The sequence below is a fragment of the Trichechus manatus genome, unplaced genomic scaffold (genome assembly GCF_000243295.1).
Source record: "Trichechus manatus latirostris isolate Lorelei unplaced genomic scaffold, TriManLat1.0 scaffold00145, whole genome shotgun sequence".
Lineage (NCBI taxonomy): Eukaryota > Metazoa > Chordata > Mammalia > Sirenia > Trichechidae > Trichechus > Trichechus manatus.
In genome coordinates, this window is record NW_004444081.1 from 2,066,499 (window position 1) to 2,088,742 (window position 22,244).

The following is a 22,244-nucleotide window of genomic DNA, read 5'->3' on the forward strand; positions in this document are numbered from 1 at the left end:
GTTTTGACAATGCCTTCAGTACCTTGGACCTCTTGGACCTCTTCCTTCAGTACCATTGGTTCCTGGTCATATGCTACCTCCTGAAATGGTTGAATGTCGACCAATTCTTTTTGGTATAGTGACTGTGTTTTCCTTCCATCTTCTTTTAATGCTTCCTGAGTTGTTCAATATTTTCCCCATAGAATCCTTCAATATTGCAACTCAAGGTTTGAATTTTTTCTTCAGTTTTTTCAGCTTGAGAAATGCTGAGCATGTTCTTCCCTTTTGGTTTTCTAACTCCAGGTCTTTGCACATGTCATTACAATACTTTACTTTGTCTTCTTGAGCTGCCTTTGAAATCTTCTGTTCAGCTCTTTTACTTCATCATTTCTTCCATTTGCTTTAGCTACTCTACATTCAACAGCAAGTTTCAGAGTCTCTTCTGACATCCATTTTGGTCTTTTCTTTCTTTCCTGTCTTTTTAATGACCTCTTGCTTTCTTCATGTATGATGTCCTTGATGTCATTCCACAACTCATCTGGTCTTCAGTCATCAGCATTTGGTGGGTCAAATCTGTTGTTGAGATGGTCTCTAAATTCAAGTGGGATATACCCAAGGTTGCATTTTAGCTCTCATGGACTTGTTCTAATTTTCTTCAGCTTCAACTTGAACTTCCATATGAGCAATTGATGGTCTGTTCCACAGTCAGCCCCTGGCCGTGTTCTAACTGATGATATTGAGTTTTTCCGTCGTCTCTTTCCACAGATATAGTCAATTTGATTCCTGTGTATTCCATTTGGTGAGGTCCATGTGTATAGTCACTGTTTATGTTGTTGAAAAAAGGTATTTGCAATGAAGAAGTCATTGGTCTTGCAAAATTCTATCATGCAATCTCCAGTGTTGTTTCTATTACCAAGCTCATATTTTCCAACTGGTAATTGATAAAGATCTGAAATTTCCTCATCTTTGGCATTAGTGGTTGGTACATAAATTTGAATAATAGTCACATTAACTGGTCTTCCTTGTAGGTGTATAGATATTATCTTATCACTGACAGGCTTGTGCTTCAGGATAAATCTTGAAGTATTCTTTTTGACAATGAATGTGACATTATCCCTCTTCAATTTGTCATTCCCAGCATAGTAGACCATATGATTGTCATTCAAAATGGCCAATACCAGTCCATTTCAGTTCACTAATGCCTAGAATATTGATCTTTGTGCGTTCCATTTCATTTTGGATGATAACCAGTTTTGCTAGTTTCATACTTCTTACGTTCCATGTTCTGATTATTAATGGATATTTGCAGCTGTTGCTTCTCATTTTCAATAGCGTCACCTCAGTAAATGAAGGTCATTAAGGTCAACTGTCATTTGAGGAGGGAGCTCTTCCCCAGTTGTCTTTTGAATGCCGTCCAACCTGAGGGGCTCATCTGCTGCTATTCACGAGGTTTTCACTGGCTAATTCTTTTCAGAAGTAGACTACCAAATCTTTCTTCCTAGTCTGTCTTAGTCTGGAAGCTCAGCTAGAACCTGTCCACCATGGGTGGTCCTGTTGGTATTTGAAATACCAGTGGCATAGTTTCCAGCATCACAGCAACACCCAAACCCCCACAGTACGACAAACTGACAGACACATGGAGGATAACAGTGGTAGCTAACATTTGTTATTCACCCTGTGCTGGCTACTATCATAAGAACTTTACATATATTAGCTTCTTTGATGATTGAAATAATTTTATGAAGAAGGTAAAATAACAATCTCTATTCTTCAGATAAGGAAACTGAGGCATAGGGAAGTTAGGTAACTTGCCCATAAAATAAAATGCCACAGCAATAGCAACATCAATAAATTCATTTTTTTCTTTAAAGTTTGTGTTCCTCAGTTTTGCAACTCAGGAAAAAATTCTTTCCTTTTTGTATCGTATTTAGGTCAATGTGAGCTTCTATTAAATGTGTGTTAGGTACATAGATTCAGGCTAGGAAGTGAATGCAAACGAGGGACAAAGATAAGTGAAACTCAAACCTTGAATCCAAAGAACTAACAGTCTACTGAGGAAGACAGATACGTAAGCAAACAACCCCAGCAAAAGAACAGAAAGAGATCTCATCTCTCATTATGATGAATGTTAGTAGCTATAGACTACCTCACATACAAGGTAGCATTTGAATTGGGCCTTCAGTTTAATTTTAAATTTGGTATAATAATGATGAAAGCTAGCATTTATTGAGCTATTATTATTTTCAGCACCATGATAAGAGTTTTACATGAATTATTTAATCATTATTATTCCATTTAACAGGTGAGGCAATGGTCCTATAACTAGCCCAAGTTATTGCAAGTTATTCACTCCCAGGCAATCTTGACTCTAGAATTCATGCTTTGAACCAATAAGCTATCTAATGGCACTTATCAACTATCAATAACATTTCACTTTTTTGTTCTCCCCTAGGGGAAGAGATTTGTGATAATCTGTATACAATTTCTTTCTTTTGCTTTAGCTACGTTACATTCAAGAGCAAGTTTCAGAGTCTCTTTTGACATCTGTTTTGGTCTTTTCTTTCTTTCATGTCTTTTTAATGACTTCTTGCTTTCTTCATGCATGATGTCCTTGATGTCATTCCACAACTCATCTGGTCTTCAGTCATTAGTGTTCAGTGTGTCAAATCTATTCTTGAGATGGTCTCTAAATTCAGGCGGGATATACTCAAGGTTGTACATTGACTCTCGTGAACTTGTTCTAAGTTTCTTCAGCTTCAACTTGAACTTGCATATGAGTAATTGTTGGTCTGTTCCAAAGTCAGCCACTGGCCTTGTTCTGACTGATGATATTGAGCTTTTCCATCGTCTCTTTCCACACATGTAGTCGATTCGATTCCTGTGTTTTTCATCCGGTGAGGTCCATGTGTATAGTCATCGTTAATGTTTTTGAAAAAAGGTACTTGCAATGAAGAAGTCGTTGGTATTGCAAAATTCTATCATGCTATCTCCAGTGTTGTTTCTATCCCCAAGGCCATATTTTACAACTACCAATACTTCTTCATTTCCAACTTTTGCATTCCAATCGACAGTAATTATCAGTGCATCTTGATCTCATGTTTGATCAATTTCTGACTGCAAAAATTGGTAAAGATTTTCAATCTCCTCATCTTTGGCATTAGTGGTTGGTACATAAATTTGAATAATAGTCATATTAGCTAGTCTTCCTTGTAGGTGTATGAATGTTATCTTATCACTGACAGGCTTGTGCTTCAGGATAAATCTTGAAGTGTTCTTTTTGACAATGAATGTGACATCATCCCTCTTCAATCTGTCATTCCCAGCATAGTAGACCATATGATTGTCATTCAAAATGGCCAATACTAGTCCATTTCAGTTCACTAATGCCTAGAATATCGATCTTTACGTGTTCCATTTCATTTTTGACAACTTCCTGTGTTCCTAGATTTATACTATACATGTGGACCTTACCAAGTGGAATACACATGCATCAGATCGACTACATCTGTAGAAAGAGACTATGGCAAAGCTCCATATCATCAGTCAGAACAAGGCCAGGGGCCCACAGTGAAATAGACCATCAATTGCTCATATGAAAGTTCAAGTAGAAAGCTGAAAAAAATTAGAACAAGTCCATGAGAGACAAAGTACAACCTTGAGTATATCTACCTGAATTTAGAGATCATCTCAAGAATAGATTTGACACGTTGAACACTAATGACCAAAGACCAGACGAGTTGTGGAATGACATCAAGGACATCATACATGAAGAAAGCAAAAGATCATTAAAAAGACAAGAAAGAAAGAAAAGACCAAAATGGATGTCAGAAGAGACTCTGAAACTTGCTGTTGAATGCAGAGTAGCTAAAGCAAATGGAAGAAATGATGAAGTAAAAGAGCTGAATAGAAGACTTCAAAGGGTAGCTCGAGAAGACAAAGTATTATAATGACATGTACAATGACCTGGAGTTAGAAAACCAAAAGGGAAGAACATGCTCAGCATTTCTCAAGCTGAAAGAACTGAAGAAAAAATTCAAACCTTGTGCTGCAATATTGAAGGATTCTATGGGGAAAATATTGAACAACTCAGGAAGCATTAAAAGAAGATGGAAGGAATACACAGAGTCACTATACCAAAAAGAACTGGTTGACATTCAACCATTTCAGGAGGTAGCATACAATCAGGAACCAATGGTACTGAAGGAAGAAGTCCAAGCTGCACTGAAGGCATTGTCAAAAAACCAGGTTCCAGGAATTGACAGAAAACATATTGAGATGTTTCAACAAATGATGCAACACTGGAAGTGCTCACTCATCTGTGCCAAGAAATTTGGAAGACAACTACCTGGCCAACCAACTGGAAGTGATCCATACTTATGCCTATTCCAAAGAAAAGTGATTCAACCCAATGTAGAAATTATCAAACAATATCATTAATATCATACGCAAGTAAAATTTTGCTGAAGATTATTCAAAAGTTGCAGCAGCAATTTATCAACAGGGAACTGCCAGAAATTCAAGCCAGATTCAGAAGACATGGACGCAGGGCTATCATTGCTGATGTCAAATGGATCCTGGCTGAAAGCAGAGACTACCAGAATGATATTTACCTGCGTTTTATGCACTATGCCAAGGCGTTCAATGTGTAGATCATAACAAATTATGGATAACATTGTGAAGAATGGGAATTCCAGAACACTTAATTGTGCACATGAGGAAACTGTGCATAGACCGAGAGGCAGTCTTTCAAACAGAACAAGTGGATACTGTGTTGTTTAAAGTCAGAAAAAGTGTGCATCAGGGTTGTATTCTTTCACCATACTTATTCAATCTTTATGCTGAATAAATAATCCGAGAAGCTAGACTATATGAGGAACAGGGCAGCAGGACTGGAGGAAGGCTCATTAACAACCCGTGTTATGCAGATGACACAAGCTTGCTTTCTGAAAGTGAAGAGAGCTTGAAACACTTACTGAAGAAGATCAAAGACCACAGCCTTCAGTATGGATTACACTTTAACATAAAGAAAACAAAAATCTTCACAAGTGGACCAATAAGCAACATCTTGATAAATGGTGAAAAGTTTAAATTTGTCAAGGATTTCATTTTACTCTGATCCACAATCAACACACATGGAAGCAGCAGTGAAGCAATCTAACAACTCACTGCATTGGGCAAATCTGCTGTAAAAGACTAAGGTGTGCCTGACCCAAGCCACTGTGTTTTCAATCGCCTCATATGCATGTAAAAGCTGGACAATGAAAAAGGAAGATCGAAGAATTGATGCCTTTCAATTGTGGTGTTGGCGAAGAATATTGAACATACCATGGACTACCAGAAGAACGAACAAATCTGTCTTTGAAGAAGTACAACCAGAATGCTCCTTAGAAGCAAGCATGGCAAGACTATGTCTCAGATACTTTGGACATGTTATCAGGAGGGATCAGTCCCAAGAGAAGGACGTCATGCTTGGTAGAGGGTCAGTGATAAAGAAGACCCTCAGTGAGATGGATTGATACCGTGGCTGTAACAATGGGCTCAAGCATAACAACTATTATGAGGATGGCACAGGACCGTGCAGCATTTTGTTCTGTTATAAATCGGGTCGCTATGAGTCGGAACCGATTCGACGGCACCGAACAACAGCAACCACTGTTATGAGAGCTGGACAATGAAAAAGCAAGACTGAAAAAGAGTTGCTTTATTCAAATTGTGGTGTTGTGAAGAATATTGAATATACCATGGACCACCAGAAGAATGAATACATCTGTCTTGGAGGTAGTATAGCCATAATGCTCCTTAGAAGTGTGGATGGCAAGATTTTGTTCTGCTTACTTTGGACAGGTTATCAGGAAGGACCAATTGCTAGAGAAGGAAATCATGCTTGGTAAAGTACAGAGTCAGCAAAAAAAGGCAGACCCTCAATGGGGTGGATTGACATAGTGGCTGCAACAAGGAGCTCAAACATATTAACGATTCCAAGGATGGCATAGGTCCAGGTAAGGTTTCGTTCTGTTATACGTGGGATCACTATGCATGGTAGCTAACTTGATGGCACTTAGCAACAACAACCAGTTATTATTATAATCATTGTTTTAAAGAAAATTGGGTTTGCCAGTGGGTAAGATAATCATAAAGATGAACCAGTAAAGTGAAGGAAGAAAATGGGAAACCAAAGAGAAAGAAGCAAAGGAGAATGAAAAGATAGAAACAAAGAGGGAAGCCCATAGCTAGTCTACTTAGCTCGTCAAGGCAGAGACCAAATCTCAAGGGTATCTCAAGAAAATGTTCTGATCTTTTGGGTCTCCTGGCAAAAGGAGATCCAAAAGGAACTTTTGCTGGTGCTGGACTGTGTCTCACTTTTCCTTTGCTTTTAAAGACCATCGTGGTGCAGGGTGGGAGGTAGTTTTTTTCCATCACTCTCTTACTTAAACTCCCGTGTGCAATCTATTTTTGTGTTTAAAGAAAAAAGGCTGGTTATATGCCCCATGGACCTACCATTTGAAAAGAGTTTGTGCCAACTACAGAACTGAAGGCAAAACATATGTGATTTTACATGTCAACTTAACTAGGGTACAAAAAAGAAGTTGCTGTCTATTTCAACTCATGGCAACTCATGTGTTTCAGAGAAGAACTGTGCTCCATCAAAACCCATTGCTGTTGAGTTGATTCCAACTCATAGCGACCCTATAGGATGAAGTGGAACTGCCCCATAGTGTTTCCAAGGAGCAGCTGGTGGATTCGAACTTTGGACCTTTTGGTTATCAGTCGAGCTCTTAACCACTGTGCCACGAGGGCTCCATAGGGTTTTTGAAAGTCATTCATGATGCATAGTAGCTGGTATTTGGAGGAACAGGTCAAATAGTATTTCTTCAGGTCAGTGGTGATGGGGTATAATTATTTGGGCTTGCCCGTCATTCCATGTGCTCTTCTCTAAGAATAGATAGACATAGAAACAAAGACAGCAGAGTCAAAGTGGCAAGAAAGAGACGCAGAGTAGGAAGGAAAGCCAAAGAGAAGCACAGACAGAGAGATGGAGATAGAAATACAAAGAGGAAGAGAGAGACAGAGACAGGCAAGAACAGAGAAATAGAGACAGAGAGGGAGAAGCTACCTCACTGGTGGCTTCTGAGAGCCAGCTTCACCTCCCATAATGCACGGCTCTTTTGTTTCTGTGGATTTCAATATCTTTACCATAAACTTTCTTTTACATTTGCCCTGGTTTGAATGGATAGATGCCCCCTTCAAGGAAAGAATTGTGACTAGAATAGTTATGAAATGTTTTCCATTTATTGCTTTGGAGAAATTAATTGCCCAAGTCTTGAGAATTTTAATTACTTAAGAGGATAATTATGTAGAATTTAACTTAAGATTATATACATATGCATATATTCACTCATACATATATATTTTTCTCCTCTAAAAAATAGAAAATATTACCATAAGAACCTCAGGCCTCAAGTTTATACTATGGTGATCATCTGTTTTCAAACTGAAAGACTTCAGTCCCTAAGCAAATGCTAAGGTTTTAATACTAGCTGCCTTTGGTTCATACCTCTAGGTTTCTTATCCCAACAACTCTTATCCATAAAAGCCTGAAAAATATGAACGTGTTGCTGTAAGGATTAGTGTGACTGAAAAGGACTGTATATGGTCAAATAAATATTTATCCTCCTCCTTAATGGTTTGGAAACATGGAAGTAGATCTGGTAACACTCAGGTTTCTTGACAATAGTCATAAATACCTCTGTGTAGGAGCCCTGGTGGTGAAGTGATTAAGAGCTCTGCTGCTAAATGAAAGGTCACCAGTTTGAATCCACCAGCCGCTCCTTGGAAACGCTACCCGGCAGGGTTTTTTACTCTGTCCGACTACAGGGTCACTATGAGTCGGGATCACCTTCACAGCAACCGGTTTGGTTTTTTTCAGGATCCTTGTAGAGGGTCAGCAGAAAAGAGGAAGACCTTCACAGAGATGGATTGACACGGTGGCCGCAACAATGGGCTCAAGCATAACAATGATTGTGAAGAAGGCGTAGGACCAGGCAGTATATCCTTCTGCTGTACATAGGGTGATGCTATGAGTCAGAACTGACTCCACAGCATCTAACAACAACAGGATCTTTAGCATTCATAATTTATCAGGGTCATCTCTCAGACTGCTATTGTCCCAAAACCGGTGAGTAAGAATAAATAAGTCAGATGATTTAAAAAAAAAAAAAAAATTGACCTCTTGAAATTTCTGGGTCCAAGAAGCAAAATGAATTAATTCTTTCACTCATTCATTGGTAAACATTTATTGAAGACCTGGTATGTGTCAGGGCAGGGTACTCAGATAGATTAAACAAGCACAAAAAATGAGAAGGTAATAAAAAATGAGAACGTTCTGAATCAGAGGTTCTGGTGTTCTGTCGAAAATGTAAGAAGAGATGATTCTATCGCATGCAAGCAGAAACTTACCAAATATATCACACAAAAACAAAATGCAATAAGTGTTGATATGCAATTCAACATACACTCTTTCTTTTCTACTCTGTGCCCATTAATTACAGTGGTCCTGTGATAAGTATTTTTAAACACTTACTTCTGCCAAACATCTAACAAAGTTTCATATTCCATTCTTGTAGTTAATAAGGATAAATATGGGTTGGATATTTTAAGTTGAATGATACTTTAGAGTGAATTATTCAATGAATACTTGTTTTCCCCATACTATGCACATCCTTTTGAGGGATTATCCAGATGAAAAAGATTAAAGTCCCCTCTGTCAAAGAGTTTAAAAACCTATAGTAGAAGGGAAATGACTTTGAGAACAGAATACAAGGTAGAAAGGATTAAGTGGCATAAAAGATGTGTAGATAGATGGTTGGAAATTCAGAGGGAGGATAAATCATTCTGAATAGTCAAGGAACTCTAAACATTTAGCATTTAGATTAGCTTTCATAAGAGAGGGAGAATTTCAACAGATAGATATGTATGAGCACAAGGTATTCAAGGCAAAGGGATTGACATATAGAAATCCTATATAGAACAGAGAACTATTCAATTTGGCTGCAGATCAGTAGTTTACAGCTTTCACTGGAGAATCTTGAACATTAGAAATCTGAACTTTATTCTATAGGTCCTTGGAAATCATGAAGGATTTTGGATTAGGAGAAAGGCAAGTCGTGCTCACTGGTGTCTTGGTATTAGCTTGAGAGGAGTTCTGTGCTGGTCAGCAGCACATTAGTCCTATCATGAATGAAGATGTAAAAGGCACGCTGCCAGAAGAGGAAATCAAGGCAGGGGGTCCATAGCAGTCCATGTCAGATCACAAGAACAATAATAGCAGTTTGAACTAGGACTATAACTCAGACTCAGCTGCTCTTTACATTACCATACCCAATTGCTATCAATTCACTCTGAGGCTAAGCTGGAAAAGCAGTATGCCTATTTTACTAATGAGAATATGAAGACGCACATACATCAAGCTACTTGCTCCGGCTCAGTAAGTAAGTAAGTAAGTAAGTAAGCAGGATAGATGAGAATACAACCTGCAATCACAGGTCATTAGGACACCTTATTTTCACATTCCCCCACAGTGCAGTGGACCTTCCTCTTCTTGTGAATTGGATACTCACACTCTCTTGACACCCCGAGCTAACCAGGCTTTGTTTGGAAGATTTTGAAAATTTGGAACAATGTTAAAGTTGGAGATGAACGACACTTGGGCAACAAAGGGTGTTTTTTTTTTTTTTGTCTCTGTTCCTCCCCTACCCACTGCAATTGAGTTGATTGTTGATTTCAATTCATGGCACCCCTGCTGTTGTTGGGTGCCATTGAGTCAATTTTTGACTCATAGCGATCTCCTGTGACAGAGTAGAACTGCCCCATTCGGTTTTCAAGGCTGTAATCTTTACAGGCCCAGATTGCCAGGTCTTTCTCCCATGGAGTGGCTTGGTGAATTTGAACTGCCAACCTTTCAGTACACAGCCGAGCACTTAATTGTTGCAACACCAGGGCTCCTTAGGATGTATAGGGAGGTATGGCAACCCCTACCTCCCTATAAAAGGCAGTGTGAACTCACAGTTGTTCTGTAGGAGCTTGTCCAGGGAATCACGCCACTGCAGGGCCTCGTCCAGCAAGGGTCTAAATCAGGAATTAAGAAAGAATAAGGTGAAGGCCGTAAGTAGGAAGTTAAGCACATATACCAACAATGACCTGGTGCTGTTTTTCTTAGATGGAAATGATATAACTGATGACTCATCCTCGGCCAAAGGACTTGGAGTTGTGTTCCTTCAAACAATTGGGTTTGATGAGCTGGGTTTGCTTTCATATGTCTATATTGCATATCTTTGTCTCTTTTTGAACAATTTGCTTTAAGCCTGTCCCTTTAGAAGTAGAGTATACTGGCATGAAACATGTGTCTTGATATTCTCTCATTTCTCATCAGAGTGGCTCTGATTGTGGTTTTTCTACAAATGTAACTTAACGAAATCCGGTGAGCCCATCACAGGTATTGAACTCATGTTCTCTGTCTCACCCATGCTGCACTCTAAACACCCGACTGAATGAGCAAAGGAGGTTTGATTCCTCGTCCACATCTCAAGGCCATCTCATTAAGGCCAGTGGAAGATGGTATGTGTAGTGCTGCTGCCTCATGCTGTGAATGTGATTATGGCAAATCTACCCTTGAAAAAAATCTGGGTGAATTTGTACCTACCTAATTAGGACAGGAAAATATGGTTTAAAAGATTTACTCTTTCTGAGAAGAAAAGTGGAATATATTGCAAATAGGAATGTTGTACACAAATGCGCTATTAGATGTTGACTCAAAAGGAGAAGGAAATAGGCAACATATAATTTCCCCTTAGGCTATCTTTATTGTAACGTTTATATATGCAGAAACCCCGCAGCTATTTCATTGTAAATGCCAATGTTTCTCTCACAGCAAGATTATGTCAGGTCCAGCTGGTCTTGTCTGGGAAAATGGCTGACTGTGCTCTGTTGGGCTCTTCCTGCTCAAACTCTTGCATTAGGATGTGAATTCTTCATTGTTAAATCATAACAGACTAACAAGGCATTTACTAGAATATTAAGGCCAATGGAGATGTTTTTCTACTTGGAATTTCCTTAGCTCTTGTTTATACAATTGCCCAGATATCCCAGGGGCATTGCTCCTTCTGGTTGCAAAAAATCACTGTCTTGGGGTTTTAATTATTCGGATTAGCAACTAAGGTTGATAAGACAATTGCAAATTCTACTTTTGATTTTGCTGTCCCAGACTCGGATTTAGCCTCAGTTTACGTATGTAAGGAGTTTAAGACAGCAGTATGTTTTTAGGCTAAAGTATTGTGAATAACTCCCTCGCTTCTCTTGTAGAGCACATGGAGATTGTGAGTCCTAAACTGTATGATTTTTCACAGTTTTATATTTTCCCTATTTGAAGGTTAAACATGGCAAAAATGCAAACAATAAACTGAATGAAATAATCTTATGTGACTTTTTTTTCAATCATAGATTGAAAACTCAACACACTAATTCTTCAGAAATATATTGGGGAAAAAAAAAAAAAGTTGCTTTCCAGTCAGTTCTGACTCATGGTGAACCCGTGTGTGCCAGAGAAGAATTATGCTCCACAGGGTTTTCAGGGGCTGATTTTTTTCAGAAGTAGATCACCAGGCCTTTCTTCTGAAGTGCCTCTAGGTAGTCTCGAAACTGTAACCTTTCGGTTAGCCAGCAAGCGCGTTAACCATTTGCACCACCCATGAAGTCTTATTTCTAGGAGTGAATGACTTTCTCTCTCCCGCTTTTCCTTCTGGTTTGTATAAAGGAGCACAGAAAGGAGAATTGACATGAACAGGGGATTGGAAGTATGTCCCTATGTTCATTTTTATTCCTAACCAGAAATGACCTGTTCTCTAGAGGTCAATAACTCTTTTTAGCTCTTCTGTATGACCTCATATTGAGATCTTTTCTGATATACATATTATTTTGTACCTACATTTTTAGCACTAGGCCTTACACTTCTTAAATTTTTCACAACACTGGGTTCAATATTTTGGCCACAACTGACAGTCACCAAGTCTCTATTGGTGGTTGACAGAAGTGGCAGGACATTAAATTATTGAACAAAAGAAAACTGGCTTAGAGCAAGGGGAGGGCTGGTTTCCTTGCTGAGTCTCTGATTTTATAAATATTCTCATGAAATGAATCCATTTTCCTTCTCCCTCACCTCTTCCTCCTGCTTAGTATAAAGGAAGACAGGAAGAAGAAATGACATGAGCAGGTGCTCCAAGCTTAAGCATGTTACCAGGTGCAATTTGCCCAAATGGTCTTGTTAGAAGGAGACTAATGGTCAATCTCAAGAGCACATCACAGCCAAGATTAAATTCCTGCAAAGGACACGTGCAGAGCCCACTTGGGGGTTAAATTAGTCCAGATTGATTCAAGGACACAGTCAGGCAGGACACATTGCCCCAGCATGAAGCCCAGTGTTCTCATTACCAGCTGAGGAGGTAACACAGCTTCATGCTGTCCGATTCTCAGAATTTGCCAGCCTTCATTAAGCCTGACTTCTTTGGAAACAGGATAGATGCAAATCTAAATGACCAATAAGTACCATGGTTTGCAAAGTCAAAACTGACCACAGAGGGTGGACATGAAATCTGTGTGTGTAGGTGTGTGAGCGAGAGGGGAAAGCTGGCTCAAATGAAAGGCAAAATGAACACGTAGAGAGATGATTAACTATAAGTTTTATAATGCCCCCTGTAAATGCCACCTTGTCCAGGAAGTGACCTTCTCAGCTGGAAGCACTCTCTCCCTTTGCTGTACTCTTATCACATTTATTCCCTGAATCTCTCACGTGGCAATGGTGTGCTCACTGCCTAAAGTTATATAGCTTGTCATTCATGGAGAGCTTTTCCCAATCTGCTCTGTGGAGAATTCCCCACAACATTGATCCAGCCTGCAATAAATGCATGTCGAATTAAAGAGCAAATGAATGATGGGTCAATTCATCCAGAGTTAGCCTGGTCGATGAAAGCCACAAATAACCCAAAACTTAGATTTCAGTGGCCAGTCCCATGAACCATTACTACAGCTATCGACAACTCTAACACTTACTAGCTGTAACCATGGGAAAATGCTTTAACCTTTCTAAGCATCACGTGGAAACCCTGGTGGTGAAGTGGTTAAGAGCTACAGCTGCTAATCAAAAGGTCGGCTGCTCAAATCCACCAGGCACTCCTTGGAAACCCTACAGGGCAATTCTACTCTGTCCTATAGGGCTGCTATGAGTCAGAAGTGACTCGATGGCAACAGGTTTGGTATATTTGTTGTTGTTTTGTTTGTCTTTAACCTACAAAGAAATACGACCTCTCACTTATGGTGAGAATTGTATGTAGCAATGCATATAATGACAGCACAGTGCGTGGAACATATTTAAACACTCTTGATAATGTCCTCACGTGCTCTCTCGCTTTCCAAGAAAAGTGAAATTTCAAGTTATTTACTGGCAATTACAAAGGAGCCCTGGTGGTGCAATAGTTAAGCGCTCGGCTGCTAATGGAAAGGTTGGTGGTTTTGAACCCATCCAGTGGCTCTGTAGGAGAAAGACCTGACGATCTGCTTCCTTAAAGATTACCACCTAGAAAACCATGCGGGGCAGCTCTAGTCTATCACATAGGGTCACTATGAGTCAAAAATAGACTTGATGGCACCTAACAACAACAACAACATTGGCACTTATAAACTCCTGGGCGTCCCTGGATGGTGCAAATGGTTACTCTAGGCTGCTAGCCATTAGGTTGGAGGCCCCTCAGAAGAAAGGCACGGCAATCGTCTTCTGAAAAATCAGCCATTGAAAACCCTATAGAGCACAGTTCTACTCTGACACACGTGATATCGCCATGAGTTGGTATCAACTCAACAGCAACTACTATAAGTAATACACACCCATGTGGATACTCTGGTTTTGAAAATGACTCACAAATATCTTGTAGGGACATAAAGCACCAGAATAATTTGTAGTTGCCCTAAGTATTAGTGGTAGGTCAGTAAAGGCTGGTTTAGGGGGCGCTCAGCACAAATAAGAGTGGCCGGTGATTGCTGCTTACAGTGGGGTCTGTGTACGTACATCTTTAATCCTCTCAACAACACTCCCTTTGCAGATCACCCAGCAAGAGCACGTATGTGAAAACTCTTGCAACTGTTGGCCACTGTGCACAGGCCATGAGCTAGTTAGGTGTGGGGGTTAGAGTTATAAAGTGGTCAAGACAAAATGAAAAGGAAGTAAAAAATCAGTTAGTAGGCAGGGTGAAAAGGAACGTCTGGGAAATAAAATAAAGCTATAAAAATATCTATATCAGCTCCTGAGCATTTTGAATTTGATTACAATCCATGATAGCAGTTTTCACAAATTAAATTGAGGTGGCTTATCAATTTATTTGTTGTTTCTTATGAGGATCTACAGCAGACCCTTGCAGGATGCTCCCACATATAGCGGGTAGGCAAAAGGAGGAGCGTTTAGAGAAAAGAGAAGGAGCGGGGAGGGGAAGGAATAGAGTGTTAGAAGTTAAGGAAGAGACTTTTAAGAAAGAAGGTTGTGCAGTCAAACGTTGCAGACAGGGCAAGGATGAAGCCCTTCAGTTTACAGAAGTGGTTGGTGGTGGTGGTGATGGTGGTTCCTGTTGAATCGATTCCAACTCATGGTGACCTCGTGTGTCAGAGTAGAACTGGGCTCCATAGGGTTTTCAGTGGCTGTTTTTTTTTTCAGAAGCAAATCACCAAGGCTTTCTTCCAAAACACCTCTGGGTGGATTCAAACTTCTAGCCTTTAGGTTAGCAGCCGGTCAGTTTTAACTGTTTGCATATAAGCAGATTTTTCTAATTTTTTTTCCTATTCCTTTTCTATTTTTCTCTCGCTCTTTTTTAATGAGAAGAATAAAATGTATTAAAAATAGAAAATGCATTTTAAAAAGCAGTATCTACTGATGTCAATGACCCAAAGAAGATGAGAGGGGCTAAAAATATCTTCAGTCAGGAGAAGGTTTATTTTCTCCTCTAAGGTTTATTTTCTTCTATGAGAAAAAAAAATGGGTAAAATATACAGAGAAAGATTGCAAAGAACTTAATCTTTCCCAGTCAAGTAGTAAAAGACACAGAAACTTGTCCAGCATGAAGAGGTGGGATGGGTTTGAGTGATCAGAAGAGGGTGGGGAAAGGTTTATAGCAGTCACTGCTAATAATGCAATAAAAGAAAAAAACAAACTCATTGCCGTCCAGTCAATTCCAACTCATAGCAACCCCACAGAACAGAGTAGAACTGCCCCATAGGCTTTCCAAGGAGTGGCTGGTGGATTCAAACCGTGCACTTTTTGGTTAGCAGCCAAACCCTTAATCACTGCACCACCAGGGCCCCATTATGCAATAGAGGCACACAAGTATTCTCCAGGGATATGAAGGATTTTCCAAAACAGTGCAACCTTCTGGAAGAAGAAAGAGGATGGGAGAAATGAGAAGTAAATAATTCAATAAATGTTAGCCCTAGGTTTTCTTCCAAAACTCTCTGAATCCCTGTGAAGCCAAATAATTCAAGAGTCTGTGTGGGATATTAGAAGCAGAGATGCAAAGCAGGAAATGTAGTACTATGCTTATTTTTTTTAAGTTAATTCCAACAGATCAATAACTACCACATTGTTTACTTCGAAATAGACTTTTGATCTGTTACTGCTATGAAACGTGATTGTTATTCTCCACTAGTGCCTGGTGTCTGCAGCTCCACATTGAATTAGCTTCCCCTTTTTAAGTGCAGAAAACACAATTATGCCTCACTTCTGGTTTGGGATCACTTTGAAGTAATAAAAACAGGAGAGTGGAAATATCCACTTAGGTTGATGGAAGAAGATTAAAAAAATAATAATGCATCCCTGTATCTCCCAACCAATCCAATCTATATTCAGTTGGTCATTTGGACAAAGGAAGGGTTGGCCACTTTAGACAAATGTTAAATGGAAAAAGAGAGATGGAGGTTAAAAGGAATTCCTGTCCTTTTACCATGATTCTGTGATCTCCTCAAAGCTTTTAGGTAGTAGGGTAGAGTTTGATACATCTGGCTTTTCTTCTTCCACTCCCTTTTCTTGATTTTCATGAGTATCTGTTTTAAAGGGAAGATGGGGAGTATTTCTTCAGGCAGTGATACGCTACGGAGCTAGTGGAACCACAGGAAACATTGGGAATCCTGTGAGCAGTGTTATTAAGTTTAAAGTAGGGCCAGTGCAAATTGTGAAAGCTGAATCTAACTGTGATGACATCTTGATTCTTCAGCGTTATAGTTTTCCACCATGCCTAAGTTGATGGGAGGAAGTGTGTATGTTGGGGGGTAAGGAGGGGAGACTGCAGAAGTCCAATCACTCAGGAATATTAAGTTAACTGTTGGGGAGGAAATGCTTGATGTCCATTAAAAAGAAAGATAGTCAACTATTCATTCCTATGTCAAGTAGTAGCCCTCCTATCCTCTGCTGGTCCTTGGAGGATCAATATCATGGGAAGAAATTATTAGGCTTAAAGTGCCTGTGGTATCTTCAGCATCTTCCTGAGGGAATTGTTCCCCCTGGATCTCCCTGCTGAGGAAATAGCCTTGCATAGTCCCTTAGCAAGAAGGTATCCAATGATCATAGTTAATTGGATCAGGGATGGTTACCTGAACCAAGGGCAGAAAATGAGCAGGTTACCTAAGAGCTGGTGAGCTGCTGATGCCATTTATAAGGTGCTGTCTCTCCAATTAGGTCTCAGCGTAGAGCCTTATCTTTTATTGTTTACATAACCTGCCAGTCAGTATTCAATATTATGCTCCAAACATGGAGTGTTCAAAAAATGCTTATTTAAAACAACCACTCACTGAGGGTCCTTATGATCCTCAATGAGTAACTGAAGAAGGGAGTTCTACAGATGAGGAATGGTGCTATAGACCTGAAAAAAAAAAAAAAAAAAAAAAAGCCATCCTCTTAAGGAAAATGAGTGGAATCCATATTTATGACTCACTTCTGGGTCTTGGCTGGTTTCTCCGGCTTCTCATTATATGGAATGACAAGGTCAACAGCCGAGTCTGGCTTCTGGAGGAGAATTCCCAACTTGATCTTAATCTCCTTGGCCCTGAAAGAAGAGATAAAAGGGGAGAAGGGACACCACATGAGCATGAGTGTACAAATCTAAAAAAGAGATTTCTTTCAGCGTCAGGGAAACAAAAATAAACAAAACCCCATTTCACCGGCTGTGTTGTGGCAGAAAGAATACTAATGAAGAAATTAGGACACATGAAGTCTAATAGTTAACATTTATCAAGCTTATTAAGTTCCAGGTTAAGATGCAGTATCTCATTTTAATCTTAATTATTGAATGTAATTATTGAAGGCAGAGCTACTCACTGCATTGCCTATTGATCTTCTGAGGGTTCTGATCCCAGCTCTGCCACTAATTAGATGTACGACATTTGAAAAAAATAATAATAATTGTTCTCTGCCAGATCTCAGTTTCCTCATCTGTAAAATGAGAGTTAATGTAGATATTTTCTTCAACCATTTCCAGCTAGACAATTAAATTACTCTGGTTGATAATTTATTTCTCTCTATTCTTCATTTATCTCATGGGTAGATTTGACTCTCTATTCCAATCCCTTTTTCCATTGTTCCAAAATGACTATTGGGGTATTTTACATGCAGTAAAATGCATGTTGAGGACAATGATGCTTCAGTGGTAGAATTCTCGCCTTCCATGCCAGAGACCTGGGTTTGATTCTGGCCAATGCATCTCATGCACAGCCATCACCCCTCTGTCAGTGGAGGCTTGTATGTTGCTATAATGCTGAACAGGTTTTAAGGGAGCTTCCAGATTAAGACAGACTAGCAAGAAAGGCCTAGTGGTCTACTTCTGAAAATCAGCTAACGAAAACCCTATGGATTACAACTTTCTGATCCTCAACAATCAGAGATGGCGCAAGACCCGGCAGCATTTCGTTCTGTTGTGGGTGGGGTTGCCATGAGTTGGGGCTGACTTCGCAGCAGCTAACGGCAACAACAAGATGTGCAGCAGCATCGTACCGTTTCCTTCTAACTTCCACATTCTAGTGAGTAGCTCTGGTCAGAATTCTGTGTACTCCTCCAGCGTATGATGTCACTGCTTCATGCTGGTTTCTACACTAACCTTCTGAGCTATCTACCATCTCATCATAAGTCTGAACTCTAAAAGGACCGAGTAAATCTTAAATATTGATCAGTAGGACAAGGCACTGCCTATTGGGAGACCCAGACAGCTGTCCTTGCACTGTCAGCTGAGTACTTTACACATGCTTTTATGGCAGGGTTTATCATGTTGCCTTATGGCCATTGATTTATGTGTCTGTTTTCCAAGCTAGGTAGGAGAATTCTTTGAGGGTAGGAATTGAGACTTAAGTACTATTTAACTCCTGGGCCTAGCACAATGCTTGGCAACATAGTAAACACTCAAAAATATTTGCTGAATTTAACTAAAAATATCTTGATTTGTTCCTCACAAACTTACTAACATTTATCTTCCAGTCAATGCTGATCATAACCAAAGCCTTAAAGGGCTGTGATCGATTTTAGTTGCAGCTAAACAGTATTTTGCTACTATAAACACACTTTCCCCATATATTTACATGGAGACTGTGCTGAGAAAATTTAAGTAAATAAGCAATTATGATAAGTCACATTAGGGGGAAAAATTAATGAAATCTACCATACAAACTTACAAAATACCCATAAGTACCTAATTATCATATCACATTTTCCTCTTGTGTAGTAAATACGATTTTGAAGCTATGATATAGAAATAGTCACTTCTAGGATGTCTTTCCCTTTTTCTTTCCACTTTTGTTCTTTCCCAAAGATTCTCTGCATGAAGCCAACTTTGTCCCCACAACACAGCAGATTGTGCTCAACCAAGCACACCATTATGGTTGAAACTCCCCACAAATGTAAGTCTGGGAATGGTCTGTGAGGGAGCTTATGTAACAGTGAGTAAGAATAAATGTTTCTTGGATTCCAGGCTCTACAAGTTATTGAAATTATATAAAGTGTAGGGTTTTTTTTAAACATAGAAACTGGGACTGATAAAATAGTATATCCTCTTAGGTTTTTTGTGATGATTAAATATGCTAATGCATGTGAATCACTTAGCACGGCATTTGGCATGTAATACTGATCTTCAATGTTAATTCTAACTGAATAGTTATTTTTCCAACCAAACGCAGCGGATGCTCCCTAGCTTAAAGCATCAAATTACAACACCCAAAAATATTCCCACAAGTTACTAAAGAACTACACCCACCACCTCCCATATTCTACCTCTAGAGACAAGGATTGCCGATTTTATATTAACCTGAAATATGAAGAAAACATATCACTTTGGGGGGAACTGCATGCAATATTTGTGGCTACCATCTGCTGGCTAATATGTGGAACTGCAGCCAGAGACTATTGTCAGGTGTCATTTACTTGATTCTGACTCAGCGACCCTATGCTCAACAGAACAAAACATTGCCCAGTCCTGAGCCATCCTCACAATTGTTGCTATGTTTAAGCCTCTTGTTGCAGCCACTGTGTCAATCCATCTCGTTAAGGGTGTTCCTCTTTTTCGATGATCCTCTACCAAGTATGATGTCCTTTTGCAGGGACTGGTCCTTCCTGATAACATGTCCAAAGTACTTGAGATGAAGTCTTCACTTCTAAGGAGCATTCTGGCTGTACTTCTTCCGAGACAGACTTGTTTGTTCTTCTGGCAGACCGTGGTATATTCAATATTCTTTGCCAACACCATAATTCAAAGGCATCAATTCTTCGGTCTTCCATATTCATTGTCCTGCTTTGACAAGCATATGAAGCAATTGAAAATACCATGGCTTGGGTCAAGTGCACCTTAGTCTTCAAGGTGACATTTTTGCTTTTTAGCACTTTAACGAGGTCTTTTGCAACAGATTTGCCCAGTGCAATGCATCATTTGATTTCTTGACGGCTGCTTCCATGGGCGTTGATTGTGGATCCAAGTAAACTGAAATCCTTGAAAACTTCGATCTTTTCTCTGTTTATCATGATGTTGCTTATTGGTCCAGTTGTGAGGATTTTTGTTTTCTTGATGTTGAGGTGTATCCATACTGAAGGCTGTAGTCTTTGATCTTCATCAGTAAGTGCTTCAAGTTATCTTTACTTTCAGCAAGGTCGTGTCATCTGCATAACGCAGGTTGTTAATGAGTCTTCCTCCAATCCTGAAGCATTATTCTTCTTCATATGGACCAGCTTCTCGGACTATTTGCTCAGCATAGAGATTGAATAAGTATGGTGAAAAGATACAACTCTGGCACACACCTTTCCTGATTTTAAACCACACAATATCCCCTTTTTCTGTTCAAATGACTGCCTCTTGGTCTATGTACAGGTTCCTTGTGAGCACAATTAAGAGTTCTGGAATTCCCATTCTTCACAATGCCATCCATAATTTGTCCACACAGTCGAGTGCCTTTGCATAGACAATAAAACATAGGTAACCATCTTTCTGGTATTCCCATCTTTCAGCCAAAATCCATCTGACATCAGCAATGATATCCCTCATTCCATGTCCTCTTCTGAATCCAGCATGAATTTCTGGCACTTCCTTATTGATGTACTACTGCAAATGCTTTGAATTATCTTTAGCAAAGTTTTACTTGTGTGTGATATTAATGATATTGTTTGGTAATTTCTGCATTCTATTGGATCACCTTTCTTTGGAATGGGTACAAATATGGATCTCTTCCATCGGCTGGCCAAGTAGCTGTCTTCTAAATTTCTTTGCTTGGGTGAGTGAGCACCTCCAGCACTGCAGCCGTTTTTTGAAATATCTCGACTGGTATTCCATCAATTACTGGAGCCTTGTTTTTCACCAATGCCTTCAATGTAGCTTGGACTTCTTCCTTCAATACCATCGGTTCTTGATCATACGCTACGTCTCGAAATAGTTGAACGTCAACCAATTTTTTTCCCCCTTGGGTACAGTGATTCTGTGTATTCCTTCCATCTTCTTTTGATGCTTCCTGCATCGTTCAGTATTTTGCTCATACAATCTTTCAACATTGCAGCTCGAGGCTTGAATTTTTTCTTCAGTTCTTTCAGCTTGAGAAATGCTGAACATGTTCTTCCCTTTTAGCTTTCTAACTCCAGGTCTTTGCACATTTTATTATAATACTTTACTTTTTCTTCTCAAGTTGCCCTTTGAAATATTCTGTTCAGCTCTTATACTTCATCTTCTCTTCTGTTCGCTTTAACTACTCTACATTCAACAGTAAGTTTCAGAGTTTCTTCTGACATTCATTTTGATCTTTTCTTTCTGTCCTATCTTTTTAATGACCTTTTGTTTTCTTCATGTATGATGTCCCTGATGTCATCCCACAACTCATCTGGTATTCAGTCATCAGTGTTCAATGTGCTGAACACAATTAGTGTTCAAATCTATTCTCGAGATGATCTCTAAATTCAGGTGGGATATTTACTTGAGGTTGTATTTTGGCTCTCATGGACTTGTTTTAATTTTCTTCAGCTTCATCTTCAACTTTCATAGGCGCAATTGATGGTCTGTTCCACTGTGTGCCTCTGGATTTGTTCTTACTGATAATATTGAGCTTTTCCATTATCTCATTCCACAGATGTAATTGATTTGATTCCTGTGTATCTCATCAAGCGAGTTGCTGTTTATGTTGTTGAAAAAAGGTATTTGTAATGAATAAGTTGTTGGTCTTGCAAAATTCTATCACTCCATCTCAGTGTCGTTTCTATCATCAAGACCATATTTTCCAACCGCTGATCCTTCTTCTGTCTCCAACTTTTGAATTCCAATCACCAGTCATTATCAATGCATCTTGATTTCATGTTTGATCAATTTCTGACTGCAGAAGTTGGCAAAAATCTTCAATTTCTTCACCTTTGGCATTAGTGGTTTGTGCATAAATTTGAACGATAGTGGTATTAGCTGGTTTTCCATGTAGGAGTATAGCTATTATCCTATCACTGACAACACTGCACTTCAGGACAGATCTTGAAATACTCTTTTTGACAACGAATTTCAAGTCATTCCTCTTCAACTTGTCATTCCCAGAATAGTAGACCATATGATTGTCCAATTAAAAATGGCCAATACCAGTCCATTTCAGCTCACTAATGCCTAGGGTATTGATCTTTATACGTTCCATTTCATTTTTGATAACTTCCAATTTTCTTTCTTTTTTTTAATTGTGCTTTAAGT

General features: G+C 39.3%; 1 protein-coding gene across 1 annotated transcript in view; it reads right to left on the reverse strand.

Moving 5' to 3' along the window:
- Positions 1–22,244, reverse strand: part of RGS5 (regulator of G protein signaling 5) — a 70,555-nt gene that overhangs the window by 15,962 nt on the left and 32,349 nt on the right. The window contains exons 2-3 of the mRNA XM_004385757.1: positions 16,998–17,108; positions 10,043–10,104 (exon numbers count right to left, since the gene is read on the reverse strand). Of these exons, the coding sequence (XP_004385814.1) occupies positions 10,043–10,104; positions 16,998–17,108 (173 nt within the window). The remainder of the gene's footprint in view (positions 1–10,042; positions 10,105–16,997; positions 17,109–22,244) is intronic.